The following is a 26861-nucleotide window of genomic DNA, read 5'->3' as shown; positions in this document are numbered from 1 at the left end:
GAATTTTGGATGGAGGAGGAGAAAATCGGCGACGGTTTTGGGATTTGACCGCAGGATGGTAAATGGTAAATGGTAATTTCAAGCCGGTTAAATAGAAAACCGGCGATGGTTTTCTAAAAGTTAGACAAAATCGGCAAAAATTTTTGTTAGCAGTGCTGAAGATATAAAAGAACCGAGAGACATTTTAAAATTAAAAACTCTCTCTCTCTCTCTCTCTCTCTCTCTCTCTCTCTCTCTCTCTCTCTCTCTCTCTCTCTCCTCTCTCAACCCTACGACCCTCCACCCTTCCATCTTCAATTCCGACTAATTTCAATGATCAGGAACCACTACGGGGTTCTTGGGAAGATTCTCTACAACGTAGGTATAGTGGAATTTCAGTTTGGGGTTCCGGGGGCAACATCCCAAAATTGAGGTAAGGGTTTTAAATATTAGTTTTATGGTTTATTTGGAATATTTGGAGCCTCGAAAATATTGAATGATAAATATTCTCGTGATTGAGTTGATTAATTTGGGGAAAACATAATTTTAGGAATTTGAGTTTCAAACACAGCATAGGCGTAGATTTACTGCTTTAGAAGGCTTCTTAGGAAACAGGTAAGGAGATAAATTAAGTTAGTCATTTTTAGAAAAATTATTTATTGATTATACAGTATTTAATTTTAGAAATGTATTTATGAATTAATATGGTTTTGGGAAACACTGATGTTGAATTGAGTAAAGCATGATTTTATATTTAATAATACTTTATTAGTAAGTATGTTTTCTAGGCCAGATAATATTATATAGAATTACTCACTCGTGTGACATGAGTACAAATTGAATGTATTAATAGTATATCAGAATATGTTTATATTTCATGGAACAAACATGATTTTATAGCGATTTTAGAAAAATGATAATCAGTACAGAATTTAAGATATTTTCTAGTATACTATGATATAATAGTCGGAGCAGATGCCGAGATATGTTAGCCAACCCATATGCCGTGAAATGATAATCGGTGCAGATGCCGTGAACAGTATTATTATGATGATTTATTTAGATATTATGAAATGACAGTTTTTATTCAGTAATATGTAAAAGCCATATTTTATTACAGAAATATGGAAATGTTATTTACGAATAGAAATATATTATGTGAAATGTATTGCATAGTAACATAACCTGGATGGTTGCGTAAGTTAAGAGCACGGTACCGTAGCTAGCTAGTCAGATCTGTAATGCCCCGAAACCTACCAAGTGGGGCCTGAAAGTCAAGTGTTATATTTGCCTATTCTAATACCATATATCACAATCACGCAGCGAAAATAAAACATACATCCTCAATTTAAATACCAAAGTCAACCTATATACATATATATACCCCATAAACATTCGCTACCATTCGTTTATATTACATACCTGCATTTGAAAAAACATAAACTTACATAAACCGTTTTTATAGACTTCCTAGATTTACAAAAATTACTACCTTGCCAGAGCCCTAAGCCCGATCTCCTGATGGATCTAAAAACATATCATCCACTAGGGTGAGACACATCTTAGTAAGGAAGAACAAATCATAGCAGTGTGTGGTAGAGTATTTAAATATTAAAAAATATACTATCGTTTGCCAATCATCACCAACCCCTGTTAAGAAAACACATCATTAATATCAACATAAATCTCTGAATTCATACTCACATTTAATATGCACAAGTTCCGATCTCTGATTCCATACTCACATTTAACAATTATTTTTAATAATAAAATCTGAAAATAGGGAAGATTACCCGCTCATACAAGTAGCTTTCCTCTGCTCTAATACTAGTCTTAGGGCACTTACTTTACTCGGTAAGCCATCGGGCTACGTATGTAGACAAAGTCTCCAAGAATAGGGAAGATTATCCACCCATATAAGTAGCTTCCCTTTGCTATGACATCAAACTGAAAATACCAAGGCACTTGCCTTTCTCAGCAAGCTCTTGGCAAAAAGTTTTACTTTGTCATATATATATATAAAATTTAATTATTATTATCATTCATCTTATTAGATCACATTCCACATAAACATACTGTCCACACAAGACTCTCATACATACAAAACAAATATCAACACATGGTCCACATAGGACTGGTCCACACAAGACAAACATCATAACATGGTCCACATAGGATTGGTCCACACAAGACAATCATCATGACATGGTCCACACAGGACTGGTCCACACAGGACAATCATCATCACATGGTCCACATGGGATTGGTCCACATAGGACAATCATTATATATATCACATTGTGGCCCACACATACACCACTAACCACCAATACAAATCCCCATGACCTACCCATAGTATATCAGTAGAACAACTTCCTCAGGTCTGCCAATGTTCTACCCCCAATATATAATGATAATATATGAACTCCTCAGGCCTTCCAACATATATCGTGATTACATCTAGGCAATATAACGAACTCCTCAGGCCTACCAGCGTTATATTGTGATACACACGAATAACCACACAGAAATTCCATACACACAAATCACATTATTTATCACTCAGCAATCTCAAGTAATTAGTATTCACAACATTCAATATTCACCATAAACTGTACTCACAACTAACTAGTAGTTCACAAATCAACAATAATTTCATCATTTTGTACTTGCATCAGCTAGTTAAAATTATGAAAATTGTATTCCTGCCACACAATTTCTTTTTTCATATATATATATATATATATATATATATATATTATATTCTCAAAGTAACCAATTTAAAATTAATAAAATCCTGCTATAATAAATTCTCCTTACCTGTTCTTCTAAATTATGCCTGCGAAAACCTTGAAACGACGCCAACGGTACTCACCTGGACCCTAATTCAAAAACCCGCGTTTATCAACCCAAACTTCAACAAAAATACTATTTTATCACTTCCTAGACCCTATACATTTCATATTAACAATATAACTTAAAATATCAAATTCCTTAAACTGAAATTCTATTTTGGCTAAGTTGTAGAGAATCTTCCCACGATCAATGCGGTAGCTCTTAATCATCGAACCAAGGAGGAACAGGGCTGGAATCGTAGAGAGAAGGCAGAGAGGCCGAATTTTAGTGAGAGAAACAGAAAAGAAATGAATTCCTTTGCTGAAATTCTAATTTTTGCCTATTTATAGGCAACTTGCCACGTGGCCTTGTCGACGAGACATCTGGACTCGTTGACGAGCCCAAGAACACCGTTCATGGACGAAACTGGGAGCTTGTTGACGAAATTTAGAAATATGAAAACCTCTCTCAGTAAGTCCTCATCAATGAGACCTACATACTCGGCGACGAGGCTCAGAAAATTGCTCGTCGATGAGAAGAACCAGTTCGTCGACGAGTACCTGCTTGTTACCTTTTTTAAATTCCTTTTCTCTTTCTTCGATTTCCCCTTTTTCTTTTATTTATTTTTATTTTATTATTTTAGTAGTTAAAATTTTTTAGATCGTTACAAGATTGGTGTAGTAGATATACCCATTGAGTGCCGACCCCAGTGGTTTTGACGGTGAGTAGGTTGGGTGGACCAAATTGGGTATAGCCGACAGTACAACCACACTATTCAGGAAGTGTGGGTCGGTGGCCGACTAGCCAGAAGTTTGACCTTTGCATTGGTTTCTGAATTGCCCGACCTTTCCACAATTCTAGCACTCAATGTTCTTTGTGCATTAGAACCTTTGGAATTTCTAGGTCTAGAACTCCTGGTCCTAGATCTGCCATGATTGTTTGATTGTCTATGCCCGCTTCCTTTTCCTCAGATTTCCACATTCAAGGCTGAACTTGAAGTAGAGTCATTGTTCAACTACATTTTGATCTCTTCCATCAAAATCATGCTAATGACCTTGTCGTACTTCAGCTTCGATTTTCTTGTGAAGCTACTGATCGCAGTAACAATACCTTTCCAACTCTCAGGCAGCTGATTGAGAATTAGTAGGGCATGGATCTCACTGTCAAATGTAATTCCAATTGAGGTGAGTTGATCCAACAACTCGTTTAAATTATTCAGGTGTCTACTAAAACTTTCACCTACGGACATGCTCATAGTAAACAATCTTTTCATTAAGTGTACCTTATTCGTGGTTGATGACTGCTCGTGCATATTGGATAGTGCATCCATAAGGGACTTGGTGGTTGTCAAATGTTTGATGTTGAAGGCAACAGATGTTACCAACGTCATTCTGATAACTCCAAGAGTTTTTCGGTCAAGCAACTCCCACTGGCTCTCCTTCATGGATTCTAACTTCTCCTTCATGGATTCTGGCTCCTCCTTTAATGGTAAGTGCAACTCCTTACTAAATAAGTAGTCCTCAATTTGTATTTTCTAGAAACCAAAATTCGTGCCATCAAACATCTCGATTTGTGAGCTCTTTTCGTTTGACATATCGATTCACCAATCTAGAGAAGGAATTAACTTAAATAGATAGAACGGTTGGATCCAGAATGGTCGAAAACCTTATAAATGGTTCAAGTCGTTCGAAAAATGGACCCAAAATGGCTTCGAAAAGCTCCATCAAAGTTCCTGGTCAAATCGATCAAATCTAGTCAAACTTAACGAAATATTCCTCTGACTAACGGAATAATCCTGATGGCATTAATGACACAATCTGCTGACATGGCATGATGGGGACGACTGCTGACGTGGCACTATAGGGCCCACTTGCTGGCATATTACTGTGGGTCCCAACTGATGACGTGGTGTGGGCTCAGATGACGTGGTCCGCTGTCTTGGCCGCTGACGTGTCGCGAGACTTGGTTGACTAGGTGCTGATGCGGCGTGCTGACTCAGTGCTGAAGTGGCAATGACGTGGTTGTCTTCAACCTTCAGGTGCTCACCGGGCGATCGTCAGTGCGTGGGAGCATGTGAGGCCACCTACCGATCACTTGCCAGTGCGTGAGGGCACTTGGGGGCGCGTGGGAACGTCTCCTTGACGTCGGCGGCGCATGCAGCCGCGTGTGGCCTCTTCTAAGCTCCGTTTGAGTTACGGTTACAACCGTTGGCTTCGTCTCAACGAGAGGAACACGATGGTGGGCTCAAAACTAAATTTTGAGCTATTGGATAAAGGCTCCAATCCAGGAATTTTTCCCCGCTTTGGCAATTTTGCTCTAACCTCACTCTGATACCAATTGTTGGGGGTGGATCTAAAAGCAACAATTACACATGGGCAAAAATAAATAACAAAAATGGAACACTAGATTTACGTGGTTTGGCCGAATCAACCTACATCCACGAAACACACACTAATTCACTATAATTGGGAGAATAATGCAAGGAAGAGGAGTCACACTGCTCAACTCAACTCTCTCTCTCTCTCTCTCTCTCTCTCACACACACACACCACAACTCTCTGCTTTGCACACACAGCTCTACTCAACACACAACGCTATATATAGTCATGGGGAGGTGGAGTGGTTAGCAAAAATTCAAACACGGTGGCTTAATGTCAGCCATGGCAGGCAAGGTTGGTGAAGGGCTGCTGGTCTCTTCTAGAAAATCAACATAAGCTGCTGGGTTGGTGGCTACCATCTCCACATACTGTGCGTAGCTTAACAAGATGCTGGTTGCAATTTTTTTTTTTTTAGGATCTTAAATTGAACTAGTGCAAAAAGCTGAAATGTGCACTAGGCTGTTAGTAAGGCAATGATTTAGATGCACAGGGTTTGGTTATTTGAAATCCAAGTTTCTTTCAATCCAAACTTTCTTTTGGAAATGACATGCTCTTTTTTGTTGGGGTTATCATTAAAAGGGGCGTGAGTTGAATAGAAAATATAATTAATATTTCAGTGTGTCTTTGTTTTACATTAGGGACTTTTGTGAAGAAACTGGTTTTTTTTTTTTTTGGGAAAAAGGGGGTGGCACTCCTATCTTTATTAGAAAATTCCTCACTTATGGCGAAAGAATACCGTGATTCTAACTTGAGACTTGAAGAACCTAGTATTTGATTTGCTTTCATGGAGATCAAAGACAACGGAAGCTTAGGTTAGAATGTAGATGCATGAGTCTGAACTCTCGTTAGCTTCCATAAATTACCACTAGCTAATTCCATTTTCTTAGTGAATGAATATCAATAAATACTAAATCTCTGAAACTTTTTATTTTCAAATTGATGTAGCAACTTCTTGGTGACGGAAGATATGGTTGTCCATTAAAGGACAACCATTAAAGGAGGGATTTGAAAGTTTTTTTTTTTTTAAATCTCTTATCTTTACATGTCAAGATTATTTTTTGTTTTAAAACTAAAATGCTAGGAAATGCATCATGTGGAGTACAAAGTTTAGAGGGAGAAGTGAATATCTATTACAATTTGACATGGCTCTTGAAGAAGTCCCATGCGCACATCCATACAGTTCTCTTGCACATATTGGCGAAAAGTGCTCTCTCTCTCTCTCTCTCTCTCTCTCTCTCTCGCGAACACTTGCACAGAAGAAAATTTTCATTGTGACAGATATTTGCATCTCATGTAAAATTTGAAGGTAATTGAGAACAAATCACATGCCCAGTGGCATGCGATGGTGAGTTTTTTTTTTTTTTTTTTCTGATTTATCTTTTTTGTTAAAATATATATATATATATATATATTAAATAATATATTTTTTAGGAAAATAATTTTCGGAATAATTCTAACGTGATCTCACTACTTGGAGTAGCAAGATTTAAACAAATCTCGGTACTTCAAGTAGCAAGATTTAATTTGTCATGTGTCATTCCGGAAATTATTTTCTCAAAAAATATATTATTTAATATATTTTTTAAAAAAATGATAAATCGAAAAATAAATTCTTCTGCGTAATAAATCGGGAATTAAATTCTTTTAATATATTATTTTAAAAAACAATAAATCGGGAAATAAATTTTTCTGCGTAATAAATTCTTCTACGTAATAAATTGATAAATTGGGAAATAAATTCTTTTATGGTAGAGATTTGCCACGTATCATTCCGGGAATACCATTAGAAGAATTTATTATCCCAACAATCAATCATGGGTGAAAATGATTGGAATTATTTTTAAAATTTAATAAATATATACTATACAATATAATTTTTCTCCATGAGAATCATATAATTAATTTTAATTGATATTTATCAAAATTATAGAAATATATATACCGCGTTCATTTTTGTTTACATATATTATAAGTAAGTTATTATTTTTCAGTCGCACATAAATTTATATCTTATGTACATGTACATAATATTATTGAAGTTTTTCAAAGAACATGTAATTTTTATAAATATTATATTATTCCTATGAATTTATCAATAGTTGTCAATTATACTGAATAAATAATATAAGATAATGTGCTAAATTGTGATATTATTGTTAAAACTAATCATTGAACTACATATAGATGACAATTAATCTTAGTAAAAACACATAAAAAAGTTACACCAAAATATTATTTATATTATATGTTTTAATTGTAATATTTAATGAAATAGTAAATTCCAAATATGATTTTCCTATGCACCTTTTTTTATTAATAATAAGGTTGTATTTATATTCAATTTCATATTAAAATAATATATTGTTTTAATTTTGTATTGTTATAATTATCTTAATATTTGAATTATCTTATAATCATTATCTATTATCAAAGTTTAAAACTCAAATTCATTGTTGTAATACATCTTTGCTCTTGGGGGGTGGGGGAGTACTCTGCATGAAAGAGCGAATAAGAATAATGATGAAGTATGGGAATATGACCATCATTGAATTTGTATCAGACAAATTATGCAAACGATTGTGCAGAATTTGTTTACAGTGTGTTTGGATGCTAATCTTTTAAACATAAAATTTGATATTCCAAGTCCATTCATTATTGAAGTGAATGGTAAATAGCTGATGAAATAAAATTAGTTCACTGTGTGAACCAAACTTGTGAATAACACCACTAAATTATTTGTTATACATATTTGTAGTAGTCATCCGCGGCCCTCAAGCAAGACTAAGAAAGTATAATTCAATTTGAATGTGACTCCTGCTAATCAATGTTATTTTTGTTTCATTTCCTTTATCTATTAGGAATACCATTATCCTTCATCGGGACAACCAAATCCAGCAGGCAAAGTAACACATTTTTATCCATGACTAGTTGTGGCAAACTATTGCATAATAAATTCTTCTAATCGTATTCCCGAAATGATATGTGACAAATCTTGCTCTCATAAAAAAAATTTATTTCCTGATTTATTATGTAGAAAAATTTATTTCCCGATTTATCATTTTTTTAAAAAAATATATATTAAAAGAATTAATTTTTCAATTTATTATGCAGAAAAATTTATTTCCTAATTTATCATTTTTAAAAAATATATATATTAAATAATTTTTTTTTGAAAAAATAATTTTCGGAACGACCCGTGACAAATCTCGCTACTCTAAATAGTGAGATTACGTCAGAGTTATTTCGGGAATTATTTTCTCAGAAAATGTATTATTTAATATATTTTAAAAAAAAATCGGGAAAAAACTGGTGAAATGGTTGCCAAGATCCCTTTGCAAATTGATAATTTGGAGAATATTCCCCAGATGTCAGATGATATAAGGAGTAAGCGAAGATCCAACTCAAAAGTTTTCTTAAGAAATAAGGCTCCTTATTGTTTCCTGTCTCGAATAGAGAGTTCATATGCAGAAGTGACTCTCGGATGCAACCTCAGAAAGATGGTAGATTTTCTCTGTTAAATATTGAGCACATTTACTATTTCAGTTGTTTTGCAATTTAGTTGTGTTTCTTGAGTGCTGTGACCTTTATGCACTCATTAGATCCTGAGTCTCAAAAACAGGGTTGGTTTCTTGTTTGGATGGCTGAAATATTTTTCTAGAAGCATACTACATGAAATATTGTAGGGAAGCAGTTTTGTTTCTTTTTACTCCTTCTAGAAGTGGCAATAGAATACTGTTCATTATACTCGTATGATTTAAATTTTCATTTGATTTTAGTTTTTCTCTTTTCTTTCCTTCTTCTAGAACCCTGGCTTCAACCCCTAACGCCTGAAAATCTTCCTTTTAAAAGCGTATCATGCTTCAGCATGTACTTTTGTGTATCTTTTCCATTTTAATTACACAGGCTTTGATGCTCAATTGTGCTTCTAGAGCAAAGATGAATGGTACTCCACAGAGCAAGATATTCTTCTACAGGCAGTCCAGATAATTAAGCAGCATGGTGGTAGCCTGGGTAGTACCTTGCAAGATTTGACTCGTCAATAATGCAAAAATTGATATGAGAGATACTGTACAGAGCTATTACTCGACGCATATATTTATTTAGTTGTATCCAGTATGCCTGATATTTGAATTTATTTAATGATATAAATTATGACATTGTAAAAAGATTGTCTGTTCAAAGTCGATATAAATTCAGGCAGTTTAAATCAAGCTTCATCGTCTCCTAGGAAACATCTTAATGTACATCCTTGTCGGAGGTCTCCGGTTCAAATACTGAGAGAAATGAGAAGGGATATAGGATGGGAGATGGACTGCCTTCTGATTCATATGTTGGTTTATTCTTGTTGGGAATTAACAGCAAATTCCCGAAACCTGTGAGAAACAAAATAGAGAAAGAATACACGCCAAAAAAAAAATCAATCACACGCACAAGATAGTATTTACGTGGTTCGGCAATTTTGCCTACGTTCACGGAGTTGCAGGGATTTCACTATTATCAAAAAGAAAAATACAGAATGCGGTGATACAATGCTCTCTCTCTCTCTCTCTCTCTCTCTCTCTCTCTCTCTCTCTCTCTCGCGACGTCTGACCTCTTACCCTAATCACCCAAAAACAATCATTTTATATGCTGCGCACAGGATTTCGAAAAGTTGATTCATCATCCAGATTGAAGGCAACTAAACTCCACAAAAGCCCAACAATTCTTAAAGTACTAGGGTGGTTATGCTCTTTTGTCTATAGGGAACCAGTGAACCTTGCTGAATGTTGAAAAGTGGATTATACTTGGTAAAGATGGACATAAAGCTTGCTAGATGGGTTTCTATTCACATTTCCAGCAAATTGGCTGAAAGCTTGCTCGAGTTTTTGAAAGGTCAATTTTTTTCCAATCACATTTTGTTAGGACCAGAAAAACCTATAGGTGAGCTTGATACACATGGGTGAACACAAATTTGATCCAAAAGTTTAAACTTATTGGGTCTTAGGCCCAACCATGTATATAAGCACCTATGATCCACTCTAATTTTCTAATGTGGGACAAGCCCAAAAGTGAAATTCTCAACAATCTTCCACTCACTTGTGAGTTCCAACTGCTCCCCCTTGAACGGAAACCATCTCCTTTGTGAGAGAAATCCCAATTCCCCAACAATTGCTCAAGTGGGTCTTACCACTCACGCCTTACGTGCCTCAGATTGCATTCCATGTGTCTCTGAACCAATCCTACCTCTCACGTCTTGACCCTATTCGAATCCATTCCAGGGCTACATGATCCTTATTGGCCTCAGTCATACACTTGGTCTTCCAACTGTTAGCATGTCAGGAGAAATAGTTTCATGTCTCGACTTTTATGATGTCGCTCGCCCATAATTACAAACCGTCGGCTCTGATACCACTTGTTAGGACCAGAGGAGCCTATGGGAGGGTTTGATATACATGAACTAACACCAACTTGACCCAAAAGTTTAAGCATATTGGGTCTTGGATCCAACCATGTATATAAGCACCCATGATCCACTCTAATTTTTTAACGTGGAACAAGCTCACAAATAAAATTCTCAACACAATTCTAACAAATTATGATACTTTTCAGTTTGTTTATGTTCTCTTGTAAATGTTTATAGTTGGGGTTGAGGCATGCAAGTCGTACCAAAATTTTGGCTTGAATGATCCTTCTAACATTTTCTTTTTTACTTTTATTTTTTTTTTTAATGTCTGTGAGACTGCTGAATTTTGATGATACTATTGTTATGAACTTTTGTGCTGTTAAGGGGAATGTGGTAGGATCATGCATTGTAAAAAACTACTTGTTCAGTTATATAGAAGTGAATTTGAAAAACATCCATAATCCCAGACAGCTTTATCCAGTTGCTCTGATTCACAAAGCATTTTTATTTTTAATTACTGGAATTGGAATTCCTTAAAAGTGAAACCAATGCTCTGCACCACAATTTGCATCACTTCCTAGCGCCTGATTGCAGATGCTGAACAAAACAGTTGATGTAGTGGTCACGATGTAGCTTATGTTTCCCAAAAACTGCAGCAGCTTCTCTTGCACGAACCCTCAGTGGCTCTCCTTCCGGAGAAGCCATGGCAAGTCTCAGAGAACTCGCAATGTCCTCTCTGGTAAATGACCCATCTTTTTGTCGTTCCACTTCCACAGCCAAACCCTTATGTACCAGCAGCCTGGCATTCAGTCCTTGATCAAGGATGAAAGGCAAGACAACCAGACAATGCCCAAATTGCAGGGTTTCTACTATAGAACCCCAACCCCCATGAAACAAAGATCCTCCAATGGATGTGTGTGCCAAAATTTGCAACTGCGGCGCCCATGCCATGAACACCGTTCCTTTTTTGGAAGTCCGGTGGCTGAAACCGGGGGGTAGAGCATCAAGATCCGTGGCTGCCCAACTGGGTTTTCTAAGGGCCCAAAGGAAGGGTAAATCAGAGAGCTCTAACCCATAGGCTATCTCGTAAACTTGATCCTTGCTCAGCTTACACTCGCTGCCAAACCCAACAAACACAACTGATCTGGGTTCTTGTTCATTGAGCCACTTAGAGATCTCACTCCAGTCCCCCTCTGTGTCTTTTATTTCCGGTGGGAGCAAACCTACAGGAATGACTGGCTTTTGTACAGTCTTTTGGAGTAAATCTAGGTACTCACCTTCATACTCATTGCAGCTGCGGATGGCCAAAGCTTGGCATGCACTGAAGGTCTTAGCGGCACGTTCAGCATCGGTTATGCCAGAAGCATTCTGTCCAAAGAAGCTTGCGTGAAAGCCAATCGCTTCATAATTGCGAAGGGCTACTGGCGATGGAAAAGTTACCCATTCTGGTGGTGATGTAAGGCTCTCCGGCGATGGCCGAAGTCTCCTTTGGCCTTCCCCAACAAGGTATTCGGGTGTCCCACAGAATGTACGTGTGGCGGCAGAGAAAACAGAGAAATGGATGATCGGAATCTGATGTTCTCTTGCAATCTCAGCAGCCCAGTAAGCGCTGAATTCAATTATGATCCAGTCGGGTAAGCTTTCCGCGACAAACTGCCTGAAGGGATGTTGCAGGAGATCGTAGGCGACCTTTAAGTACTGAATTTTCTCGGCAGGTATGTCAACCGTTGCCTCGGCACCCTCTGGCAATTGGTGTTCATCGCCCAGAGTTGGCAATGGAAACTGCACAAAACTTATCAGAGATGATAAATGGGGTGGAAGTTTGGGGAGTCTTTGGATGTTCCTTGGAGTTGACACAAAGGAAACATGGACTCCAGCTTCGGCCAGGGCAATGGCAAGTTGATGGAATGGAATCATGTGGCCAAAGGCCGACCATGGAAGCATTACTACATGCAGAGGGCTTGCCATTTAGAAACTCAGCTCATACCCCAACACAGCTATGAACTCGCTCAGACCCATAACAGATCTATAATCTCTTACAAACCAGCACGAAGACAAGAAATTAAACAAAATTAAAAGATGAGAAGACCAAGGATGAAGAGAAAGACAAAATAAGGGTCTTGCAAATGTGTCTTAAATAATACTTCATTTATCAAGCATCCGATGCTATGATACCATTCCATTCTTAAATTAATGAGCCGTTCCCTAAAATTTAGAATTATTTATCACTTATTTATTTTACCATAATACCCTAGTCATATATTTTACACATTAGATTAAATATGTTTGCCTAACAAATAAAAATATGCAAATTATTGTAGATAAGTTAATGAAGATTGGGGAGGTCCCCATTTTCAGAATAATTTTTTAGCAAATTTATTTTTCATCGAGGCCACATCTTGCTGAAGTTCACTTGTTATTTATTATACCCAATACGTCACATCTTCCATGAACCAACCCATTTTGTGATTCATCATATTTAATTTTATAACAGTAGTGTTCTTATCATGGACGACTTGGAAACCAAAAGTAGTGGAAAGAGTCCTTGAAACAACTTATATGTATGGACCTTGTTAGTTTATTTTAAAATTATATTATTAAGTAGCTTAATCATCTTATAAATGACACGTAACTTGAAGTAAGGCTTTTATTCAATTGAGTCTTTAGAAGGAGCATATAGGTACATCAGAGTTAGATATCTATTCATTTAGGTTTTGGTTTTTGTGTTTCTTAAATTCAATATATTAAGTGTATCGTGTTTTTAGGTCTTATGTGCTATAAATACCCTTTGGCTCTAAAATATACCATTACATACATTTTCCTTCACATTACTCTTATCATACTATTTCATCATCCAAGTATATAAAGTTTGACAACTTAAGAAAGATGTTCTCTATAAAGCTTTGGACTCTTCCATTTGTGCAGAATTAGAAAGAGTCATGTTGTAACGATCCTAAAAATGCATAATAATAATTTAATAAACTCTGATACCAAACTGTGACGACCCAGAACCCAGTAGGGTTCAGGGTACACCTTTCCATAACCTAATTTAAAGTCAGTAGCGGAAAATAATATAAACCTCAAATACCATACTAGAGTATCAAAATTTCACGAAATACATAGGTATCTGTCAGTACCAATATTACATCACTTAAAGCATAAAACATACGTCACTGATTTTATACGAACACTTACTTTCAACCAAATAATCTAAGTCTCGCCCCGAAGCTTGTTAGGCTTGATTTCCTGTATGTCCTGAAATGTAAAAGTATTTATTAGGGGTGAGACACTTTTGAGTAAGATGGAATAGATTATTATTAGTGTGTGACAAACATGAGTTTTAGTATAAGGAAAATACATCCATTAATTAACTTTAAATGAGATAACATTTATAAACTGTACTCACACCCATATAATTGAAAATACATATTTTCTTCTCAAAACATACTTCGACTCAATAAATAGCCCTGTTTACATAAATCTACTTATATGTATTTTACATAATACAACAAAATTTCCACAATTTTCATACATTTAATTATGAAATATATACTCAGCATCCCTCCCCATCGTTCTCAGTACAAACTTCACAACAGAATTTTCATACTGAGCATCCCTCCCCATCGTTCTCAGTACAAACTTCACAACGAAATTTTCATACCGGGCATCCCTCCCCATCGTTCTTAGTACAAACTTCATAACAGAATTTCCATACTGAGCATCTCTCCCCATCGTTCTTAGTACAAACTTCACAATAGAATTATCAATAGTCATTTTACAATATCCACATATTCTCAAAAATTCTAGAACTAATGTAATGCCACCACTTTTACCATATAATACCATAAAAATTCCAACAGGTTTAATTATGCAATATCATAAATTATTCTCATGCCACCCAATTTGTATAATAATTATAATTTCATAAATTACCTAGGAAATTCTTATAAATATATATATATATATATATATATATATACACACACACACGTAGTAAATTTAAATAAAGACGTGGGTATGATCAATTTTACTTATTTAATTTAATTCTAATATATTCACAAAAACCTGAGTTGATCAAAATCCCGCAGTTTAATTTAATTTAAATATATTCCCAGAAATCCGATTTGATCAAATCCCCGCAGTTTAACTTAACTTAAATATATTCCCTAAAAACTTGATTTGATCAAATCCCCACAGGTTTACTTACCCCAGGCATATGGGAATAATTGAATTTATAAAATAAGTTTAAATCAGGAATATATTTTTAAAATAAACTAACATAATCTATTTCCCTTACCTTAGCCCTCGAGTGGTGCGTACGACGTCCAAATGACGAAATCACTCTAGTTAAAATGTTAAGGAGTGGAGTTAGGACTCGAAAATGATACTTCTTTTTCAATTTGGCCGAGAAATAGCCGAGAAATTTAGCGAGAGAGAGAGAGAGAGAATGGAGAGGGGCGGATTGCAGAGAGTGAAATTGTGAGAAAGATTTTCAATTTAATGGAATCATCAGGAGCTTCCTGATGATTCTAGTATATATATATATACATACATACATAAAATAATATTATAATATTATATTATATTAATATATTATATTATTTAATTAATAATTGTTATTAATTAATTAATTAATTAATTTAATTATTTTTATTTTTATTTTATTTTATTTTACTTTATTTTAAGATCACGACACATATGATTCAAATCAAGTTATTGTATCTTGGGGCAGGCAAGTTAAAGTGAAGTTCTAATGCATCGGTTCATAAGTTAAGCGAAAAAAACTATAGAGGGCTTGAAACTCCTTAAAGAGAGCAGGATATCTGTGCGTCAATCTACTTGTGAATCATGTATGTGTGTTTGATTTGTCTTGAATTTTTATTGTTTTTTTGTTTTTTTGGGGTACTATATTCCTAATAGTTTTAAGGAAATTTAAAGAAATATAGTTGAAAAGACTAATGAAAATATTGGAAATCTCAACAAGCCCTTTTGGTTTAAAGGAGCTCATTTCAAAATATGGAAAGACAAGGTGCTTTTCTACCACAGTTTTCTCAAGGTGGCCTATGTTTTTATTGAGAAGCATCCCAATAAAATCAATACCGACAAACATGAATGAAGATGAGTTAGTCGACCATCATGAACAGTTTGACCAATACAAAAAGGATGAGTATAAATATCAGTTTTACATTTTAAATTGTCTTGTTGATCATTTTTATGATTATTATGATACTACTTATTCTTTTGTGAAGAAAATCTCGAAGACTTTGCAAAATAAGTATGATACAAAGGAGGTAGGGGCAAAGAAATATGCAGCTAGCTGATTTTTTTTCCTATCAAATGGTGAATGAAAAATCAATTGTAAAGTAATCACAAGATTTTCAAATGATAGTGGCAAACGTTGCATCCAAAGGCGTCAAGATTGGAGACAATCTTGTTGTGATTGGAATCATTGACAAGTTACCCCCATCTTGGAAAGAATTCTAAAAGAGCATGTGTCACAAGCAGAAGGATATGTCTTTCGAAACTTTGATAACTCAAATCCATGTAGAGGATGAGGCAAGAAGGCAAGATGTGCTTATGCAAGAAAGCAATAGTAATACTAATAATAATAATACCATTGTAGACACTCCATTTTGTTTAGGGGCTTATATAACAAAAAAGGGGTAACATTTTTATTTCATAAAATGAGAAAATACAAGAAAATAAAAAATACAGGGAAATTGAATATTTTTTTTTACAAAAAAAAAACAGAAAAAAAATGAAATAAAAAGGGGGAAGTTCGGAAACTCCAATTCTCTATGCTGACACCTGCACACACGCACAAAAAAGTAATAGTTAGGAAATAAAAAATAAACTCCAATTGACATTTTAAACATGATTGCGCAACTTAAATTGATTAATCAATTAACTTTAAGTTTGACTGATCAATTTAAAATTTATTGATTAATCAAATTTAAACCAAATTGTTTCCTTTAGAACTATAAATAAGGGTCTTTTGAAGGTGAGAAGGACACAAACAATCATACAAACAATTGGGATTAGACACATAGAAAGTGAGAGAGTTGTGAATTTGGAGAAAATTTGTGAGGATTAAGAAGGAAGGCTAGAGAGTTGCAAGCAGGCTAAGAGGCAAAAATACTGCAAGAACAGTAGTGAAGAATTCAAAGGGGCTTGGATAGAGGTTATAAAATTAGAATTCAAAATTAGAAAAGCAGTGGAGAATTTGCATTAAAGATAAAGATTGGAGGAGTTTGAAGAAAAAGGTTGGTTTTCTTTAATTGCGTTTAAATTTTGTGATTATAATTGCAATTTTTTTTTTTTTTTTTTAAGGTTTGAATGTAATCCAGATTTGATTATCCACATCTGGGTTCAATTACCCAGATCTGAGACCTAACCCAAGAGTCGACTCAATTTGACTAAAACCCATGCCCATATCCAGATCCAATGGCCTAGATCTGGGTAAGCTTGACCCAAGTCCTAATTGCCTAACTTGAGAGGTCTAGTTTGGACTTGGGTCCATTGATCATTAATGCAAACACGCACAACCTATTCAATCTAAGCCCATTAGCCCAAACATGCATAGCCCATTTAATCTAAGCCCATCAACCCAATCCAAAGCCTAATCAACTCAAAAACCTAAAATTCAATAGGATCATAGCCCCTCAGTGTTGAATCCATGCCCAGATGGGCCTGGTCCAATTTAGATGCAGTCGAGCCCAATTAACTCATCACATTAGAGATTGTTGACCTTATAGGTCATATCCCCTTTTGATAATGACAAATATCTTTGTATCTCACCTATGCTCTGAGTTTGTGTGTAGGTTCATTCTTACATCATATGGTGGCATATGGAGATACAAGGGAAATGAGGACCAAATTGTTTTTATTTGTATTTAATATTTTAATCATTTTGGGTATGTAATAATTATCGGTCAGTAATAATTAATGCATTGCATGCATGGTAGGACTATAAGCTTAATGACCTTAGATCGATCCTAGGTCCTTACACATCACTTGGAAAATCCCCTTTAACTCACAAGTCATATCTATGCAAATAGGGGTATAATTTAAGCAAAAACAGAACTTAACTTGAAGTTTGAAAGGGCTTCAACCGACCGAACTCAACGCGTTAAAAATGCCTTGGTCAACCAAATAGTTAAAGAGTTAATGAGTTGACTTGACTCGAGCAACCGGTCCAAATTGAACGTACTATTCACGATCAATTGAACATAAAAGCTGACATTTTGTACTATCCCCGGACGACCGAACTTTAAGTTCAAAATCACCCCAGTCGACCAAATTATGGAGTTTGGCAGATCGAATTGTGCATGTAGAAACTCGAACCCAAAAAATAAAGAAATAAATAAGAAAATAAAAAAAGGAAGGTTTAAAATGGAATTTTAGTAGGCTTCGTCGACGAATCCCCTATTTTCGTCAATGAAGGCCCTTTTGTTGTTCATCAACAAAGTTCAAAGCGTCGTCGAAGAAGAAATCTCGAATGACTGAAATTTCAAGTTTGGAGTTTGTCAACAAAGGTCTTCTTTTGTTGACGAACGTTCTTCTATAATTCATGTTAGGGGGCTTTTTCAGTAACTAGGTAAGGGAATAAACTAAAGCAGTTACTTTTTATGCAAATTAATGTTACTTATGAGCAAATTGATTTGCTGAAAATATTTATGATATTTGAATATTATGGAATAATGCACATTTGGGAAAAATACTGCTACTACGTTAAACGAGTATATATGTATGAGATGTCAGAAAATTATGATTTTAGAATTAGAATTATGATTTAATACAGCACATATGTGGCATGAATATTATTTTACGTGAAATGTAATATGATATGAAAGATTTTACGAGCAAAGCATGTTTTCAGGTATTATGAAAAGATGTGTTATTTTATGATGATTTTGACGAATATATATATGATAATTGATTTATTTTCAGAATGTATATACCTGAAATGATTTCGGCGCGAGGCTATATTTATGATTTTGACACGAGGCCTTATTTATGTTTTCGGCACGAGGCCGTATTTATGTTTTCGGCACGAGGTCGTATTTATGATTTCGGCACGAGACCGTATTTATGAAAATGATCTGCACGAGGCCGCTATTATATCAAGTATTATATGTTATCAGAATCCAGATGTTAGTTTAGTTCAGTTCAGGAGCACGATACCGTAGCTTATAGATCAGATATTTATGATTAGATTAGTGCTAACCATCCCATGAGGGGATGGGAGATGGATAGTCGATATGGCTTTCAGTAGAGTGTGGACGTCCACCTGACAGTCCGGGCTAGGGTGTGGCGGGCTTATCATACTTACAAACATATTTGCCTCGGCAGTGGTCGGCCAACCATTGTTGAGTCCCGCCTTCGGGCTGCACAACCTGTCATGGGGGGATGTACATGACATTAGCTAGCTATTCATCCTGGGTATATTTTCAGTATTATCAGTATAACAGATGTTTACGTATGATATGATTTATCAGCAATTATGAAAGCCTATGATTATTCAGTATGTTATGATAAATGTCTACAGATATATGAAATGTACTGTATATGTATAATTACATTAAATATTCATGTTGTCACACAGCTGTATTTAGTTTATTTTTCCTTACTGAGAAGTGTCTCACCCCCGAACTAAATGTATTTTTCAGGAAACCCTGAGTGACCGGCGGGTCGTAGCCGCCATGGAGTCAGTGGTATTACCCCGCTAGGAGGGTGAGATTTTGTACTAGGTTCAGAATTGTTTTTGATTATGGGATCCTAGATGTATTTTGAAATATTTTGGAAGAATGTAAATAGATAACTCTGGTATTATGCTTATAGATGGATGTTTATTAGATTTTATACTTGCTGCTGCTTAGGTTTCCGCTGTGATTGACAGGTGTCCCCGTTACCCACGAGTTTGGGTTGACCATTTTAATTATTATGTTATATTTTATTTGAGGTTGTTACAGTAAGGGGAACTGTGTTTATATCGGTTATTTTTGAAATCAAACTCGGTGAAACTATTGTTCACAGTCCTGTGTGTATTTTGGCTACTCATTTGGGGGGGGGGGATCTAATGGGGAAAATTATGGATTTTTCATTATTACATTTTTGGGAAAAAGGGGGCAACGGGCTGCATCCCTGGTTTTGATGAAAACCTATGTATATGTTGATTTATACTGCGTGATTGGGATGGTCGTGCCTTAACTTGTTTAAACTGTATTTGTTTGGAAAGCCATAATCTAGATTACCAAATGGGTGTGGTTTGTTTGGTTATATGAGCATGCATGTGTGTGTGACTGTTGAAATGCTAGTAGGAACGGGGTTCCGAATTGTTCCAGGTACTGAGAGTGTCCGGCTCTATATCCGAGGGCGTGTGTTTATCGCCTGCCACATAGGTAAGAGTGTCCGGCTCTATATCTGAGGGCGTGAGCCTGTTCCGGCAGATCAAGCGAAGGGTGTGGATCCACCAATTAGCGCCGGTATGATGTCATGGGAGTCGAGGACTAACCATGTGTCAGTGGTGCCATGCTTCACGGGTTGGCTACGGGCCAATGCCGAATTGTCGCGGACTGGCTTCGGACCGAAGGGTGTGATGACACTGGGATTGTTGATCGTGTGTGTGCGTGCGTGTATGCACTGTGTGAACTAGTATTGGATTGCATTCAACTACGTGTATGTTGCATCATGATAACACTCAAATGCTACACACCGATATAACTTGTGTTCTTCCTTACTAAGAGGTGTCTCACCACTGTTGTATGTACATTTTTATAGGTCCTTCGAGTAACTGGAACTAGTGTCCTGGTGTAGGAAGCGTAGTGGCCAGTGTACTGCGTTTAGCGTTTGGATAAGTGCTAGGACTGTATTCTGATGGGTTGCCATTTTGAGATGTTTCAGGCACCCGTTTGTACGTTTTGTTAGAGCCATGTTCTGCTCTTGTATAGACTTTGGTATGGTACTGCATATGTGTATATAGATGACCTTTTTCCGCTACGTATATGTTTGTGATGGGATGTGTTTAGGGTGCCGAGGAACCCCACGGGGTCGAACCCTCATCCATTGTACTGTATCTTTGGATGTTTTAGCAGATACAGGGACAAGTTAGTTACATTTTCACCCTTGGGTCCCATTTTGGGATTCGGGGCGTGACACCTGAACTTGAAAAATTAACTTTTCTATCTGTGTTTGTTCAAGCGACCGAAATTTTGGGTTGCCATATTTTTACCGTGGGTAATTAAGGGTAATTGAGGTTAAAAATTGATTAAATATTTTTAATAATTCCATTTGTGTCCTAATGGGTATATTTTTAAAAAATTAGTGATTGATTTAAGACTTTGTTTATAAAAAATATCCTTTGAAATTCCTTGAGCCCTACTTTCACATTCTAGCTTACATACTCCTTCCATTTTCATTCTTTGCAAAAACAACTTTGGTGAGAGTATTTTGAGATAACCTACACTGCCACTACAAGCTTACACTCCCATTTGTATTGATTGGTTTTGTGATTTTAGTGAAAGTAAGCCAAAAGTTTTCCCCCATGATTTAATCCATAAATTTATTTCATGGGGAATCTTTCATAAGCTTGTGAGTCTTTGCATTCTTGTTGCAAGACTCAAGAGCTTGTCCTCTGTTGTGAAGAAAATATTTTCGACAAGCTGATTTTCAAAATATCTCGTGTGCTTATTTTTTAAAAACACTTATGAGATTCTTGCTTGGGTATTTCAGATCTTTGATATTGAGCATTGTGATTGATATTGTTATTTTGAATCAAAGATCCCTGCACATACACTCTCACACTGTGATTGCTTTGCTTGCATTATCTTAAGAGTAGTTACATAATCTTCATTGATCTTATAATATCCTATCATATTGAAGTGCATTAGTTATACTTGTACAAATCTGTTTAAAGCTTGAGACATCCTTGTTGGAGGTCTCCCATTCAAATACTGAGAGGAATGAGAAGGGATATAGGATGGGAGATGGACTGCCTTCTATTGTGTAGCCTAAGCCCACTATAGGCTTCCAATTGACCCAAAAAAAAAATATCAAATTTCATTACATCTTTGAGGTCAATTTTCTGATTCATATGTTGGTTTATTCTTGTTGGGAATTAACAACAAATTCCCGAAACCTGTGAGAAACAAAATAGATAAAGAATACACGCCAAAGAAAAATCAATCACACGCGCAAGATAGTATTTACGTGGTTCGACAATTTTGCCTACGTTCACGGAATTACAGGGATTTCACTATTATCAAAAAGAAAAATACAGAGTGCGGTGATACAATGCTCTCTCTCTCTCTCTCTCTCTCTCTCTCTCTCTCTCTCTCTCTCTCTCTCTCTCTCTCTCTCTCTCTCTCTCTCTCTCTCTCTCTCTCTCTCGCGCGACGTGTGACCTCTTATGCTAATCACCCAAAAACAATCATTTTATATGCTGCGCACAGGATTCCGAAAAGTTGAGTCATCATCCAGATTGAAGGCAATTAAGCTCCACAAAAGCCCAACAATTCTTAAAGTACTAGGGTGGTTATGCTCTTTTGTCTATAGGGAACCAGTGAACCTTGCTGAATGTTGAAAAGTGGATTATACTTGGTAAAGATGGACATAAAGCTTGCTAGATGGGTTTCTGTTCACATTTCCAGCAAATTGGCTGAAAGCTTGCTCGAGTTTTTGAAAGGTCAATTGTTTTCCAAATCACATTTTGTTAGGACCAGAAAAACTTATGGGTGAGTTTGATACACATGGGTGAACACAAACTTGATCCAAAAGCTTAAACTTATTGGGTCTTAGGCCAAACCATGTATATAAGCACCTATGATCCACTCTAATTTTCTAATGTAGGACAAGCCCAAAAGTGGAATTCTCAACAATCTTCCCCTCACTTGTGAGTTCCAACTGCTCCCCCTTAAACGGAAACCATCTCCTTTGTGAGAGAAATCTCAATTCCCCAACAATTGCTCAAGTGGGTCTTACCACTCGCGCCTTACATGCCTCAGATTGCATTCCATGTGCCTCTTAACCAATCCTACCTCTCACGTCTTGAGCCTATTCGAATCCATCCCAAGGCTACATGATCCTTATTGGCCTCAGTCATACACTTGGTCTTCCAACTGTTAGCATGTCAGGAGAAATAGTTTCATGTCTCGACTTTTATGATGTCGCTCGCCCATAATTACAAACCGTCGGCTCTGATACCACTTGTTAGGACCAGAGGAGCCTATGGGAGGGTTTGATATACATGGACGAATACCAACTTGACCCAAAAGTTTAAGCATATTGGGTTTTGGGTCCAACCATATATATAAGCACCCATGATCCACTCTAATTTTTCAATGTGGAACAAGCTCACAAGTGAAATTCTCAACACAATTCTAACAAATTATGATACTTTTCAATTTATTTATGTTATCTTGTAAATGTTTATAGTTGGGGTTGAGGCATGCAAGTCGTACCAAAATTTTGGCTTGAATGATCCTTATAACATTTTCTTTTTTACTTTTTTTTTTTTTTTTAATGTCTGTGAGACTGCTGAATTTTGATGATACTATTGTTATGAACTTTTGTGCTGTTAAGGGGAATGTGGTAGGATCATGCATTGTAAAAAACTACTTGTTCAGTTATATAGAAGTGAATTTGAAAAACATCCATAATCCCAGACAGCTTTATCCAGTTGCTCTGATTCACAAAGCATTTTTATTTTTAATTACTGGAATTGGAATTCCTTAAAAGTGAAACCAATGCTCTGCACCACAATTTGCATCACTTCCTAGCGCCTGATTGCAGATGCTGAACAAAACAGTTGATGTAGTGGTCACGATGTAGCTTATGATTCCCAAAAACTGCAGCAGCTTCTCTTGCACGAACCCTCAGTGGCTCTCCTTCCGGAGAAGCCATGGCAAGTCTCAGAGAACTCGCAATGTCCTCTCTGGTAAATGACCCATCTTTTTGTCGTTCCACTTCCACAGCCAAACCCTTATTTACCAGCAGCCTGGCATTCAGTCCTTGATCAAGGATGAAAGGCAAGACAACCAGACAATGCCCAAATTGCAGGGTTTCTACTATAGAACCCCAACCCCCATGAAACAAAGATCCTCCAATGGATGTGTGTGCCAAAATTTGCAACTGCGGTGCCCATGCCATGAGCACCGTTCCTTTTTTGGAAGTCCGGTGGCTGAAACCGGGGGGTAGAGGATCAAGATCCGTGGCTGCCCAACTGGGTTTTCTAAGGGCCCAAAGGAAGGGTAAATCAGAGAGCTCTAACCCATAGGCTATCTCGTAAACTTGATCCTTGCTCAGCTTACACTCGCTGCCAAACCCAACAAACACAACTGATCTGGGTTCTTGTTCATTGAGCCACTTAGAGATCTCACTCCAGTCCCCCTCTGTGTCTTTTATTTCCGGTGGGAGCAAACCTACAGGAATGACTGGCTTTTGTACAGTCTTTTGGAGTAAATCTAGGTACTCACCTTCATACTCATTGCAGCTGCGGATGGCCAAAGCTTGGCATGCACTGAGGGTCTTAGCGACACGTTCAGCATCGGTTATGCCAGAAGCATTCTGTCCAAAGAAGCTTGCGTGAAAGCCAATCGCTTCATAATTGTGAAAGGCTACTGGCGATGGAAAAGTTACCCATTCTGGTGGTGATGTAAGGCTCTCCGGCGATGGCCGAAGTCTCCTTTGGCCTTCCCCAACAAGGTATTCGGGTGTCCCACCGAATGTACGTGTGGCGGCAGAGAAAACAGAGAAATGGATGATCGGAATCTGATGTTCTCTTGCAATCTCAGCTGCCCAGTAAGCGCTGAATTCAATTATGATCCAGTCGGGTAAGCTTTCTGCGACAAACTGCCTGAAGGGATGTTGCAGGAGATCGTAGGCGACCTTTAAGTACTGAATTTTCTCGGCAGGTATGTCAACCGTTGCCTCGGCACCCTCTGGCAATTGGTGTTCATCGCCCAGAGTTGGCAATGGAAACTGCACAAAACTTATCAGAGATGATAAATGGGGTGGAAGTTTGGGGAATCTTTGGATGTTCCTTGGAGTTGACACAAAGGAAACATGGACTCCAGCTTCGGCCAGGGCAATGGCAAGCTGATGAAATGGAATCATGTGGCCAAAGGCCGACCATGGAAGCATTACTACATGCAGAGGGCTTGCCATTTAGAAACTCAGCTCATACCCCAACAAAGCTCTGAACTCGCTCAGACCCATAACAGATCTATAGTCTCTTACAAACCAGCTCGAAGACAAGAAATTAAACAAAATTAAAAGATGAGAAGACCAAGGATGAAGAGAGAGATAAAATAAGGGTCTTGCAAATGTGTCTTAAATAACACTTCATTTATGAAGCATCCGATGCTATGGTACCATTCCATTCTGAAGTTAATGAGCCGTCCACTAAAATTTAGAATTATTTATCCCTTATTTATTTTACCATAATACCCTAGTCATATATTTTACACAATAGATTAAATATTTTATTAATTGAAAAAATAATTTCTGAAACCTAACCATGATGTTCTAATTCTAAAAAGCGATTCTCCTAGTTAAGAAGAATTTTGATATGTTAAATTTTGATAGTTTGTCTTGAAAACTTTGAGAGGTTGAAAAGATATTTACTTGCTCTTTGAACAATCCAAACACAATGGAAATGGTAATGCATTAATTAATTACGACTTAATATGTAGGGAGTTTCTAATAAGTCTATAATAGAGAAGGAAAATGTTCAAACAAATTCATGAATAGCATCATTCCAACTAAACCATAAGGAGTTGAGTTTAGGTTTTGGAATAATATAAAAAGTAGCATATTTGGCTTGAACATATGTACAGGTACATTGTCACCATTCATTTTGTTCAAAATGCACATATTTTCACTGCATTAAAATATTGTTATGCCAATTGTTATGATCAAAGTCAATTCTAATGGTTCTATCTAATTACTACTTTTTCTTGCCAACCCCATTTTGTGTTGTTTTTTATGCTCAACTAATTAAAGAGATCATAATTAATAGACTCACCAAATCATTGAAAGATTTCACATTATTTCTTTATTTTGAAATGTCAAGTGATTTTGATTCTAGGTACGCAAACATATTCAATGACATACGATTATTATGCAAATGTTAGACACTATTCCAATCCTAAAAGACTAACTTGAAACTAGAAACGGTATTTCTCGACAATCACTTTTTAAAATTCTGCTTTGGTTAAAAAAATATTTTTGACATTATTATTGTCAACACCCCAACTTTAACAAGGCACCTTTCCCGAGAAAACCCAGCATAATAAAGGTTGACATTGAGTCCTGGATAGACCCTTTTTTTCAAAAATAAGATCCTAAGTCCCCCTTTCCAAAAATTGAGTCTTTTTGGGTTGTCCAAGTCCCTTTAATTTCAAAACCCAACTTGTATAATCCTAGCCTAGTTTTTCCTTAGTTGCAGAATTAATCTCTTTTCATAAGGTTTCGTGAAATAAGTCCTCGTAATTTTAAAATCGAGTCCTTTTTTACTTCGGTCAGTTGAGTTCCTCAAAAATCTTTTCAAAACGGGGTCTTGCAAAATAAAGTCTGTCAAATCTTCAAAACCAAGTTGTTAGGCTATGTTTTTAATTAAGTTGCAAAATTAATCTCATTAGTTGAAGTCCCGTAATCTCAAATTAGACTAGGTATTGTGTCTTAAGTCATAAAATCCCATAAATCTAAGTCCTTGATTTTAATCTTCGAATTGATTTCTTTGAATCAAATTCTGAAGTTTTCAAAGGTTAGTCTTTGGCTTCGATTAGGATGCAAATTAAGTTTCTTTCTTGAAATTATTTTCTTAAGTCCTTCACAATTTGAAATTGAGCTTTTTTATCCTAAGTTTTAAAAGTGGGTCTTTAATTTTGATACTAGTTATTTTATTGAGGTCTCAAAGTCATTCATTATTATCAGGATTTTTCTTGGGGTCAAAATTGGTCAACCCTAGAGTCAAAAATAAAATACGTCACAAGTTCTACTTAATGACAAGCATGTGCACAATGAGGTGCACGCTGGGGAATGTTACATGTAAGGGGGGGTACGTGTGCACGTGTGAGGTACAAATACATAGGAAACATATAGGAAATGTGAAATAAGGGTTACAGATAAAATACAAGTCACAATAGGTAAGTAGTGGGAAATAGAAATACTGGTACAAATAAATGTTGCAGGAAAGAAAGCCCAGGGGTACATACATCAGCATACAGAAAATAATACAAAAATGTAGAAAAATTACAACAACAAAAAAAACACATTAAAAAACAAGA

General features: G+C 36.3%; 2 protein-coding genes across 2 annotated transcripts; both read right to left on the bottom strand.

Moving 5' to 3' along the window:
• Positions 1-10981: 10981 nt before the first annotated feature.
• Positions 10982-12677, bottom strand: LOC131166112 (putative UDP-rhamnose:rhamnosyltransferase 1). The gene has a single exon (XM_058124408.1). It carries the CDS (start codon positions 12541-12543, stop codon positions 11146-11148), a length of 1398 nt encoding a protein of 465 aa, XP_057980391.1. The 5' UTR covers positions 12544-12677; the 3' UTR covers positions 10982-11145.
• A 10505-nt stretch (positions 12678-23182) lies between these two features.
• LOC131166155 (putative UDP-rhamnose:rhamnosyltransferase 1) lies at positions 23183-24872 on the bottom strand. The gene has a single exon (XM_058124470.1). The coding sequence runs from the start codon at positions 24736-24738 to the stop codon at positions 23341-23343; it is 1398 nt and encodes a 465-aa protein (XP_057980453.1). The 5' UTR covers positions 24739-24872; the 3' UTR covers positions 23183-23340.
• Between the last annotated feature and the right edge of the window lie 1989 nt (positions 24873-26861).

This window comes from Malania oleifera, chromosome 10 (genome assembly GCF_029873635.1).
Source record: "Malania oleifera isolate guangnan ecotype guangnan chromosome 10, ASM2987363v1, whole genome shotgun sequence".
Lineage (NCBI taxonomy): Eukaryota > Viridiplantae > Streptophyta > Magnoliopsida > Santalales > Ximeniaceae > Malania > Malania oleifera.
The sequence above is the reverse complement of the archived record's forward strand: the minus strand, read 5'-3'. Positions and strand labels throughout refer to the sequence as shown.

What these genes read in the sequence shown, in the direction of transcription:
- LOC131166112 (XM_058124408.1), bottom strand. Translation starts at nt 12,543, where the DNA reads ATGGCAAGCCCTCTGCATGTAGTAATGCTTCCATGGTCGGCCTTTGGC.
- LOC131166155 (XM_058124470.1), bottom strand. Translation starts at nt 24,738, where the DNA reads ATGGCAAGCCCTCTGCATGTAGTAATGCTTCCATGGTCGGCCTTTGGC.